The following is a 12,525-nucleotide window of genomic DNA, read 5'->3' on the forward strand; positions in this document are numbered from 1 at the left end:
ACAGCACAGATTGTAGATTCTAACATATATTTGCAACAGTGAAATTACATCTGCAGTTTTTTGTCATTGCTATTTTTATAGTTATGTCCTTTTGTTGTTCGTGATATTTAAACAGTTTTTTTGTTTACTTTAACAATTAATATTCCGATTGTTACCATTTGACTGGTCATTAGTTACTTGTATGCGCTGTTATCTGCCATTGAGACTACTGTCAGCTGTCTGCAGCTCAGTCAATGTAATGTATCGTCCGCTGCGCAGAGGATTGTGGGTCAGAATTGCCAGTGTCGTAGGTCGTAGAACATCCTGGTATTTTTGGCATACTGCATTTGACATACTATGTATTGGGACATACTAAATCTCTCTCTGGTATGCTATATAGTATGGTAGTGTGGGTATCGAATGCACAGATACTGTGTGTTTCCTGTCCAGAAACAATATGGTGGCTCGCTGGTAACAAAAAAAAAAACTCATATTACACTTAAACAGTACACTAAAATATGAGTGTTGTTTTATATTTGATCAGCACTGCCTAGTTTTACTGTTTGAATTGTTTTCTCAGCCTCCATTTACAGGAAATGTAAAGGCACTTCCTGTTAACAAATTCTCGCATTACAGCCAAACAGTACACTAAAATAGGTAAAATTTTAAGTGTGAAATATGCAATACAGTAACAGATTCTTGGTTTTATATTTTATCACACTGCCTAGTGTTACTGTTTGTTTAAGGTTTAAGAGGGAGAGGGGCAGATCTCTCTCTTGATTTGCTTCATACTCTTTGTGTCTTAATGCCAAAGTACAATCTGTAGTTAAAGCAGCAGCTCTAGAGCCAGCGAAAATCCACCGCATTTGATATGAGCTGGGAGATGAGCAGGGAGATCTGGGCTCTGGCGAGATGGAGGGAAGTTTACCACAGCGTTCTGATACAAAGCTGGTTTAAAATCGTAGTATCCCTTGAATGACACAAGACAACAAAATGCATCACTTCCACATTCAACACCAACGTTCTCTATTGACGGCTTTTATTTTGTTACACAGCATATCTACAAAACCATGAGTAAAAAAATTTATAAATTCCTCGTTAAGAGTTCACTGTCTATTTTATCTGATGTCCTTGTTCGGGGGTGTAAGGTAATATCCAAGTCTGAAAAAACACAGTGGTCCAAAATCTCATCCTTGGCAGGGGTGAAGCAGTGGATCCGTGGAAAAAACATCATCTGGAGGCCTTTCCGTTTTCGTGAACGTCCATCCTGTCAGTATAGGAAAACAATTTGGACACATTTAATATGAAGGGGAATGTTACGCCCATGAAGTGACACATGACTGATTTTTCACACACACCCATTCTCGTCTTTGAGGTGCTGGTACAACTCAAACTTGTCGTTGACGGAGCTCGCTCTTCCAACAAACTCTTGGTGCTTCCTGGAATTGGCTGCAGTGATGCGATTGCTCCACATGGTGAGGAGCGAGACAGGACCTGCGGCAACAGCGAGACAAAACCACAGATAAAAAAACACATACTCAGATGATGTCATCAGCTGGCATTGGCAGGAATAATGCTGCGTTCAAGACAACTCAGCACTGAAATTCAGATGCAGGACAGGAAGTGATACACTAAATCGAATTGATAAATCAAATCAATAAGTGCACATTGTAAAAGGCAACGTAAAGTATATATGCATCTATATTATCAAACACTATCATGTAGTAAATCCTGTTCTGCCTGTAAATTGATGTAAAAATGTGTGTCCAATGATATTTGGGAGCTGTGTTCCAGTAAACAGTCTCTTTAGGACATAAGAAATGCCTCTGTTCTGTTTATATATGCCAGGAGGCTGCGCTGCTGAGAGGTCAACTGCGCTCCCTCTTGCCAAAGAAACATCAGTTTGTCACAGACAGCCATGTTTTAAGCGTACGTTTGGCACTGTGCACTTGAACATTTGGAGGTTGGAAATTTCAGCTGGGAAATTCCGACTTCCTACTTTGACTGGAGCTCTCATTGGTGCAGGCTCATCTACAGATAATTATGTGCTTGTCTGCCACTTATCTGGTCAGTTTGTCTGTGATTTCTTGAGGTGGTTTTAATTCTAAGCAGAAAAAGTATGATAAAGGTTGGGACCTTTCGCTCTCTCCTGAGGCTGAACCTCCTCCGTGAGGAGCCGCGGCTTCTTGTTGAGCGGCTCCGGAGAGTCCGGGGAATCTTTGATCACCTCCGACTCCGGCTCTTCTTTATCCAGCAGACCCTTTAGTCTTCAGGTTGAAAACAAAAACAGTGCAGCGTGAGAAAATAGAAACTTGAGCGACACATCCCATCCAAAAGCCATGGTAAAGATTCTGACCTCTCCGACTCCTGCCAGCTTTTGTCCTCTGCGTCCTTGCTGCCATTTTTCTCCACCCTGTCTTCCCTCTCCTCCCTCTTCCTCCCTCTCTTCTTCCTCTCCTCCTCCTCGGGGGGTTTGCTGCGGCAGGCAACGATGCAGTCCAGTACCCGCTGGTGTCTGTCTGTGGCTCCGGCGTGAGTCTTCACTAATGTCTCCAGCTCGTTCCACATGATACGATACTGCTCATCTCTGCGAATGTCAGCAGTGCAGAAACATTAGTGCCTATACTGTTTGCTTACATGAACTGTGTTGTTTATTTTTGGGATGAATACCTCTTGGGGCCTTTGCCTCGGGATCCCACGGTGGAAATAGGGAGCGGGTCGTTTTTCCTCTCCATGTCTACCAGGTTGTAGACTGTCTTCTGGCAGGTCAAGACGTCCTCCTCAGATAAAGTCTCTTTCACTATCAGGTTAGCTAAAGGAACCACCTGGTGAAGGAAAACAGGAAGTTACACACACAGCAATGAAGGATGATGACGTGGGCCAACAAAAATACAGCATACCCAATGGGGAGATTATCTTTTATGTGTAGATTTTATCAGGAAACAATGAGTCAAATATTTTGGGGCGTGGCATAAGCTTCACTTTGAAGAGTGAAATCTAGAACTACAGTATCTCTGCTCACTGCCTGCATGTTGAAAATGGTGGTCTGGGAGATGATCATCGGCCAGTATCGCGTGTGGCGTTCCAGCTGAGCTTTGGCCCTCTCAGCTGGTAGCTTCCCCGAGGGATCATGGGAAGACTCTGGAACAGGAGTGAGCCGGTTCTCCCTCATGAATTCACCAAAATCCTAAAAACAGAGGGAAAAAATAACAGTTACTATTTGCAGATTATTATTACTGTACTCTCACACAGCTGGTGTGGGCTGAACGTACAGTGATGCGGTAGTCTGTCACTCGGCCTCCACAGCCCTCGCTGATGGAGGGTGGGTCCTCCAGGATGGAGCGGTTGCTGTTGAGCACGTGCAGGAAGATCTCGCCTCCGTGGCTGCTGAGCATGTGGCTGATGACCTTGGACCCCGACTTCCTCGGCTGCTCCAGCAGCACCGATCGACCTGTGGTCAATTAAGAGAAGTCAGAACAGTTAGTCTGCAGGTCAACTCAGGCGAAGGAAACATTGGTGGTCACAAGTAAATGCACAGGCTACAGTCAGTTAAGAGACTATATAACTGAGAAGAGGGTTTATCCAGCTTACCGTTGAGGAGAAAGTTTGTTAAACATGACGAGGGACGACTGTTTACGTCTGTGGGGGAGATGCGATAGGCTCCTGTACAGTAATGCAGCTCTGGTGGGGAAATATAAACACACAAATAGATGCAGCTAAATCAGACATCTCAAATCATGGGTGTGGCAGTGCTGCCATGAATAATGCTAGTGCCATGGCAGCATGGCAGTGCAGTGGTTAGCATCGTCGCCTCACAGCAACAGGGTTCCTGGGGGGAGTCTGCATGTTCTCCCTGTGTCAGCGTGGGTTTTCTCCAGGTACTCCAGCTTCCTCCCACAGTCCAAAGACATGCAGGTTAACTGGTGACTCTAAATTGTCCGTAGGTGTGAATGTGAGTGTGAATGGTTGTCTACAAATGTCTGAAGGGCTAATGCTGAATGTCTTTTCCTAAATTTAGAACCATTTCCGCATGAGAACCAGTTCGAAATAGACCAAACCACAAGAATCATAAGCCTCCAAGCTTATCAGTTCCTTTCATCAATGCCAGCATGTCTGCACATTGCAAAACGATGACATCAAAGTCATGCTTCTACACTGCTGGAAATCTCCAACAACAAGGAGCCACCGCAGAGCAGGAGTAACAGGTCAAAGTGTGGCTTTGTTTTACGAAGAAAGACGACAACATCTCTGCCTGAAATGTCTCTAAAATGAAATCAAGTAAAGAGGGAAACACCAACAATATGCTGCAACATGTTTCTAAGCAACAAGGGCTTGAATTCCTGGAATGCTATGTATGTGACACTGCACACGAGTGCCACTGCTTCCTAACCGAGCAGGATGTCTGTTATCCAGGGTAAATATTCTGTGTTGTAGTAACAGGCAGACTTAACAGTTGAACAGTGAAGCTTTTGTACACGAGTTACTTGCCTTTCTTCTACTCTGTCTCTACACTGTGTGCAGAGATAATAAAACAGTTGAATTGACGCTGAAAACCTGTGAAGGCCTTTTTCTTTACCACAGAGAAAAGTGATCAGGAATCAATAAGGGAATCGCAGTGTAAAGCAGAATTGATAATGACTTTGGTAACAGTTTCAAAAATATAACACCCAGAGGGGCAAAGAGGGAAATATTTTCTTCTGAATTCTGTTTAAAGTCCAGATAAAACAATATTTCTGGAGTACCTAGCTTCAGTATTGCGACATATTTCCGAGTGAAACGGGACAGACAGGTGGAATGTAACGCCGAAAGAAATCTGATTTGATCACTAAAAAGTAGGCGTGTCTTAACAGATATGGAGAGACCTGATGGTGTACGCTGACAGGATAGCAGTAACCATCAGGGTGAAACGGAGCCCACTGTATGCTCCATGTAGTTACTGAGGCAGTTTACTGGTATTTGCTTACATACGTGCATGTTCTGTTTTGGGTGGGGGTGCAGAAATTGTTAAATAGGTGCACAACATGACGAGGGACGTAATCTCAAGGGGTTAAAAAGCGTTTTTCATTTCATCTCAACTGTCAAGCTTAAAACTTTTCAAAATAAATAAAAATTGTAAAATAAGAAATTCAGCAAATTGTGCTCACCGACGCTGTTGGTGCGTGGAGTGCACCATTTCAGTGTGATCGTCTCTTTGAGTCCATTTTCTCGAGTGCTGGTGCCGGCCATGTGCAAGTCTCCTGCACGACACAAAGGTGAGATATGTACTGTTAATTTCTGATAATGAATTAAGGCTTTACAAAAACATTAAAGGAATACCTCGTCCCCCCCCCCCCCCCCCCAATGACCATTTGTGTATTAATTAGTCGTGCTGTGTTACCTTAAATACATGATGTTGTTAAACGTGGTCCCCAGTCAATCAATAATTCGCAGTTTTTCAGTGGAGCAGTCTTTACAAACTCAGGGTAACACGGCATGACCGATTTACAAATGGTCATGTTGTGGGTGAAGTGTTCTTTTAAGCATACATATAAGCATCAAGGATGTCATAAAGGATCTGATTTCCCAACATTTTGCTCATAATGTAAACAATAAAAACTACTTTGAGCACAGGTAAATTTAGTTTGAGGATTGTTGCCTTGTATGCAACTCAAATGTGGATTTCTTTCTTTTTTTACTCACCACTTTTAAAGAACTCCAGGTGAGCGTCTCTGTGATGCAGGAGCTCCACATCATAGTTGGCCGATGTGTTGGCGTGCTGCTCTTCCTGTCCATCCGCAGAGACAACAACACACACAGGTCAGCATGAGGTCAGCTCTTTAAATGTGCTAACTAATAACATACACACACACACACACACACACACACACACACACAAAAGCACAAACACACATTAACACTGCTGATTTCATGTTCCACTGGGGAAATGATAATGAACAAAGTAAAAGAAAAAAGCTCTCTGGGTGACTTATGAATGTTTTTCTTCTAGTCCCATCAGAGACTTGTGTTTAACGCAAATGTCCTTAAATTCTAATACCGAGGTGACACATATATCATGGACTCCTGATCTTACAAACCCATTACAGATAGTTTGGGCACAAGCTCAAAAATGGGGCCTGGCAGCTGCTGATCTAAAAACAAACTTTGAATTTGACGACTTTCTACGATTAGAAAAATCAGTTTTAGTACAACTAAGGGTGGAACCATGTTTAAACATTTAAAGGTCAGGTTTAAAGGACTAGTTCTCCAGACAGCACAATGGACCACACCAAGACACTAAAGGGGAAAATGAGTGGGAACTGATGGGGAAACAGAGACCAGGGGAAAGTTTGGACAACTTTTAAGGTGTAAACACCTGACAGACACTGACAAGTGTTAAATAACTCAGAAGAGGCAACGCTGGTCAAAAATATTTGGACATAAAAACAGCTAAAAACTGTCACAACAGACAAAAAAATGTTCATTTGCCACAACAATTTGAATTCTTTTAAATCAAATGGTGAGTCAGTGAAGTTATACCATTATTTAATTCAAAACAAAGTTAATTTCAGGTGTGAAGAGCCCAAACTCTGCATCCCCTAGGTGTCCACATGAGACCAGAGTTGCCTGTCCATCACTGGAGCCTCACCAGCAAATCTTTAGACCAACTGTCACATCAAAACAAATTAATGACACTGTAGGTCTGTTGCAGCATCAGAGCTCCAAACATACACTGGACACTATGTGGTGTAAGCTCTCACCCTTCCTCACTTTGATGTGTGTGTGATAAGAGTACTAACCTGGTCGCAAACATTTAATGTGGGCTAGCAAAACAGAAAATACAGCATGAAACCAGCAGCAGATTCACAGTCAAATCAACATGCAGATGAGATAAACAAAAAGATGTAAAGTCTCATGGGTAATTAAACAGTGAGGAAGGGCTCATACGTAAAGATTAAGCAAGCAAAAAAATAACGTGAAGGCTGTGAGAGAGCAAGGAAAATAAAAAAAGAAACAAGTAAAAAGAGGGGATGGTTCACTGCATTCTGGACATGACAACATTTTTGTACTAACAAAAGAAAAATAGATATATTTATGTGAGTTTTTAAGTTTGGCAAGGCATGTGCAAGGGCAGATGGAGGGTAAGGAGCCTCTTACCTTCATGGGGATGTTTGTTATGGTGGTGGAGGCCAAGTCAAAGTGCTGCTGAACCAGAATGTTGAGTTTGGTGGCCAGGTGCCGCCCCGCACGAACGCTGTGAACCTCGCTGGTGAGCAGAGGGGAGATCTGAGGCGAGAGAAGAGAAGGATGCAGTGAGAACTAACAGCTGTGATGCGCTGCTATTAGATGTGGTGTGGTGTTAAACCCAGCATTAGGTGTCATGTTTTCACCATGTGGCAACAACCGGGGCTGAAAAATGAAGCCAACTAGGAAGTGCCACTGCAGTGTAATTAGCATCACGTCCTGCATCCTGCACCCTCTACTCTTCCTCTAAACCATCTCCACCCTCTCCTCCAAATATGGTCACTTCTGGCTCCAAAAATCAACCCCACGTATCAGTCTTCCTTATAAGCACCTACCTCTTTTTTCGCTCGGTCAGACACCAGCGTGTCCTCGCCCTGCGGGTGGATGTGAACTAGAACCAGGTCACACTGCTGGATGGCCATCAGCCTGAAACACGCAACAATGAGGTGGAAATAACAGAACAAATCTACCAGTCATTCATCAACTTCCCACAAGTGAGGAATTGCTGCTGTGACACTGTGGTGTCACATATGTATGAGGGAATTATTTATACTGTATTTCAGCCATATTTAATCCATCAATCAAACAATAAATATCATTCATCTGGAACTGACCTGTCTGAGCCTGCCGCCAGCTTGTTTTGTTCTAAAATAGTTTCTTGGATGCAGTCTTCCAACATGCGCACATGAGTGTCACTGTGTGATCAAACACAAAAAGAGGAGTGTGTTAGCAGAGTCTAAAATGATATAACACACACCAAAAGCTTGTTTTATAAAATTAATAGGGTAAATGATGACCATAAAATAAGAGCATACATGAAAACATACAAGTACAATAAAGTGATAATACAGAGTTGCTGAGCCGACGGCGGCTGTTTTTCTGCCATGATAATGAATGTTTACCTTTTCGCATTTGTTAGGCAGATAATTCGACCCCTGTTAGCGACTCTCTCAGCCGTGTCCATCAGAGTGGTGCGCCTCTCGTGCTGCAACTCTGTGATCTTGCATAACGACTCCACCGCGGCAACAAGCCCGTGCAGGATGCTGCAACACTCGGGGTCCTCGCGTGGGTTGGGTGGCCCAACAGCCGCCAGAGCTGACATGAGCTGCCAGAGAGGAGGAGAAATGGCATCGTCACAGTTCAAATCCAATTCTGAAGAAAACTTGTGCAAGCATGTGGTTACTGATGTTTTTTAGAAATGCTGCACTTCTCCAAAATGTGGCAAATTAAAGCAGAAAAGACAGTAAAATGCAGTGAGAGTCACTGAAGGACATGCCGCACTGTACTGGGGTTAAAGGTACAATTGTTACGGTGAGAGTGAATTTTTGTGTGGAGTGGATTACCTCGTGAGTGCTCTGGTCTTCCTGCCTCCAGCTATTCAAGATGTGGAACTCTGAATCACTCACGATGTAATTAATCTGTAAAATAAAGAGGTGGCAGAAAATGTTAATATAACCACTTTGATTAAAACCTCCTCAGCACATGATACATTAGGTTTCTGCTAACTGACCTCAAGTGTCTGTGTCGACAATTTCACACTTGATTAGTTACATCACTCAGGTGAAACCAGTCTGACCTAAATCATTCCAGCCCAGGCTGAAAACAAAAACCAAGAAGCTAACCAGTTTGTGCAGGGGATAGACATCGTAGAGGATCCGGCAGTACTCCATGGAGCACTCCACAGCACAGGTCCACAGGGACTTGGACACGGGGGCCAGAGGAATAACCCCTTGAGCTCGACTCTTTGTCAGCACATCACACTCCACCTGCTGACGACTCGACTCTGCCATGTAGGGACAGTGGTCCACCACGAAGACCGTCTTGTGAGACACTGAGAACATCTTCATTTTGCAAATCTGCAGTGTCAACTGATCTGTAGGGATAATGAAATAAAAAATACACAAGCGTGAGATTTAAATAGATGTTGTAAGCATGAAATCTGCATGACAGCAGTCACATTTTACATTTAACTGTTTTCCCCCCTCTAGTCAATAAATGTTCAGTGATTGCAGTTTACTCTAAAGTAATATAATTACTAACATTTACTACATTTTTGACATCATAATTCACTATCAGTCTGGAAAGTAAATGACACTTTTTGAGGTACACATTTCAATTGTTCAGTGATACCCCTTTTTCCACCAAAATTAGCGTGTGTACGCTGGTTTTTTAAGCACACTATAACCAACTAAAAATAGGCGATAGACTCTTTTCCCATTGCCAGGACACTAGAGCTGTGAACAGGGCTTTGCAGTAAGGAATGTCACCTTCAACGTCAAGGACAGGCCGGAAAACAGATTAGTAAACAATAGAAAGCAGCATGGAGGCCAGTGAAGATGTTACAGTGGTTACTTCTTTTTTTATATCTGTCACTTGTTCAGTCAATGTTGCTGCTTGGGCGGAGACGGACAGTATTATGTGGTTGCGCATTATTGCATCTCACCGGTAAAGGAGCTCAAATTGGCACCCGGATGCTGTATTTCCATTGCTGCCAGTTGGAGCCAGAGCTCAGTGGGAAATGGGCTTGATTAAGATGTGTAGTCTCAGTGTCAATAAGGTGCCAAAATGCATTAAGAAAGGAGCCCCCTGGACCCCTTACACAGGTCCAGGCTGAGCCCTGAATGTCCTCAACCCTAGAAACGCCCCTGCCTGTTCTCATCATTAACATGTACGGTTAAGGAATGGTTTAAAATTGTTGCAGGTGGTTGATATAAATAAACTGCAGTGTTCAACATATTTTAGTACTGCCTGATGGTGTGTGAATGTCAGCTCACCTGGAGAAAAATCTTGTCAGCGGAAGGCTTCCCCGGTCAGGAAATGATCTGAACCGGCTAACAAACAGTGGTTCTCTCTTTAGGTCAAGTTTTGGTTAATAAACGGATTATCTAACTACCAAACCAGACACCTAATCCGTCTCAGGATGCCATTTACCAGTAACTCCAAATCGTTAGCAAGCTAACGTGACTACTTGCTAGAGGAGCATGTCGCTGACCACCGCGTTAGCATTTGGCTAACGCTAGCCGGAATCATTTGTTTGCTGATTCACGTTTATTATCAGCTGCATACTCATTTGCCCATTATGGCATTTGTGTAATACTAGACTGGATGTTTTCTATTTAATCCACCCCCAGGTGATCATTACCTAATTATTTCATACACTTGGAATGTCTAACACAGAAAATAGACTTTAAGCCGTAGCAAGCTAGCAGGTTTGTTATTGGCGGAAATGTGTCCTGTGATGTTCCGTCACCGTATTCCTTCCCCTACTTGCTGGGCCGCACGGTTAAATGGTTCCTTACCGGATTTGTGACTCTAGCACTCAAAAATCTAAACTTTAGATTTTACCTGTTATACAGCAACAGGCTGAAAATTTATGAGATATTGAATTTAAGCCAAATATGTTATTATTATTACGGGCAGAAAATAGATGAAGTTTTTTTTAAAGTGGAATTTGTTTGAGGTACTTATCCATAGACAGTGTATTACATACAGGAGATTTCAGTTGGCCAGGTGAAGAAGAGAATTGTCACTGCTTCACCTCAATATCAGACAGTGATTTCCAATAGGAAAATTATGCTGTTATATTGTTCTCTTTAGAGCCAGACTCCATTGAGAAAAACAGTGATTTAACATTGCTGAACACAGGAGCTGGTGGTCTGCTACACCCTCAGACAGTAAGCTGGTTTGTGTTATTGTGTAACTTTGGCATTACAATAACACGAACTAACTAACTAATTGAAGCAATAGTAGACCAGCAGCTCTGTGTTCAGCAAGCTAAAATTGTTTTTGTCAATGGAGTCTGGTGGATTTGACCAGAACATAAATGGGAAACGAGACGTCTGATGGTAAAGGTAAAGCAATGAAAATAATCTCAATATAGCATACACTTAAACTGACATTGATTTTTTTAGGAGGCGAAAATATGTTTTGTCACAGCAGTAGATACTTATCCAAAGTAAGTGTATTACAGTAAATGGTAAATGGATGTGCACTGGTACAGCACCTTTTCTAGATTTCAGACCACTCAAAGTGCTTCATACACTACGAGTCACATTCATCCATTCAGATTCAGTAGATGTCAGTCAGCACGTCCCCGGTTTGGAGAAGCAGGCTGGAGTCTGACATGAAAGCTGTAATGTACTGCTGTGGAGGGGTCAGCAACTAAAACATGTCCCACCAGAAAAACAATCAGTATCAGTTTAACTATATGCTATATTGAGAGTATTTTCACTGCTTTACCTTCCCATCAGACAGCCTGTTCCAACAGGAAAGCTGTTAATGGCTTCAGTTTGCCATCTATGCTCTGGTCAAATCCACCAGATTCCATTGACAAAAACAGCAATTTTAGCACACCAAAAACAGGAGCTGCTGGTCTACTGCTGCTTCAGTTAGTTAGTGTGACTCTGTGACTTTGGTGAGTCTGAACTAACCCTTTTAAAAACCAAAGTCACACAGTCACACAGAGATGTAAAATCACTGTTTTTTTCAATAGGCTCTAAAGAGAACAATAAAACTGCTTCATTTTCCCATTGGAAATCACTGTCTGACATTAAGGTAAAGCAGCAACAGTACTCTCAAAATGGCATACAATTAAACTGACATTGATTTTTTTTTTTTTTTAGGTGGGACCTTTCCCAGGAGGCTACAATATATTTTGTTGCTGACCCCTCCACAGCAATGCTTATCCAAAGTCAGCATATTATGTACAGTAGATGTCAGTCAGCACACCCCCCATTTTGGAGAAGCAGGCTGGAGTCTGATGTGGAAGCTAAGTAATGTACTGCTGCAGAGTGGTCACCAACTAAATGAGTTTTAGCCACCTAAACACACTTTACCTTTCCATGAGACAGCCTGTTCCAACAGGAAAGCTGTTAACGGCTTCAGTTTCCCAACTACAGTATGTGCTTGTGAAATCCACCAGACTCCATTGAGAAAAACAGCAATTTTAGCTTGAATACTAGAGCTGCTGGTCTACTGCTGCCTCAATAAGTTAGTTGGTTTGTGTTATTGTGTGACTTTGGTGAATCTGAACTAACCCTTTTAAACGCTAAAGTCATACAATAACACAAAGTGACTAAGAGTTTGAGGCCGTAGCACACCAGCAGCTCCTGTGTTCAGCAATGTAAAATCACTGTTTTTCTCACTTTTTTTTTTTTAGGTGTCTATAATACATTTTGTTGCGGACCCCTCCACAGCAGTACATTAGCTTCCATGTCAGACTCCAGCCTGCTTCTCCAAACTTGGGTGTGCCAACTATAATACACCATCTATGTCACAACTGAACCTGAATCTGAACCCAAATGCACAACTCAGAAACGGATTAAA

The 12,525-nt window shown here is 42.6% G+C and overlaps 1 protein-coding gene across 1 annotated transcript; it reads right to left on the reverse strand.

The window, feature by feature from the left end:
- Positions 1-1,008: 1,008 nt before the first annotated feature.
- Positions 1,009-10,439, reverse strand: ints13 (integrator complex subunit 13). Its single transcript, XM_078165248.1, has 17 exons — positions 9,975-10,439; positions 8,823-9,073; positions 8,544-8,618; positions 8,103-8,305; positions 7,815-7,895; positions 7,536-7,626; positions 7,114-7,242; positions 5,659-5,743; positions 5,124-5,216; positions 3,571-3,660; positions 3,252-3,430; positions 3,002-3,166; positions 2,650-2,804; positions 2,336-2,566; positions 2,116-2,246; positions 1,338-1,473; positions 1,009-1,246 (listed from the first exon to the last, which is right to left on the reverse strand). The coding sequence occupies exons 2-17, from the start codon at positions 9,045-9,047 to the stop codon at positions 1,210-1,212; spliced, it is 2,106 nt and encodes a 701-aa protein (XP_078021374.1). The 5' UTR covers positions 9,048-9,073; positions 9,975-10,439; the 3' UTR covers positions 1,009-1,209.
- Positions 10,440-12,525: the final 2,086 nt, after the last annotated feature.

Source organism: Epinephelus lanceolatus, chromosome 23 (assembly GCF_041903045.1).
Source record: "Epinephelus lanceolatus isolate andai-2023 chromosome 23, ASM4190304v1, whole genome shotgun sequence".
Classification (NCBI taxonomy): domain Eukaryota; kingdom Metazoa; phylum Chordata; class Actinopteri; order Perciformes; family Serranidae; genus Epinephelus; species Epinephelus lanceolatus.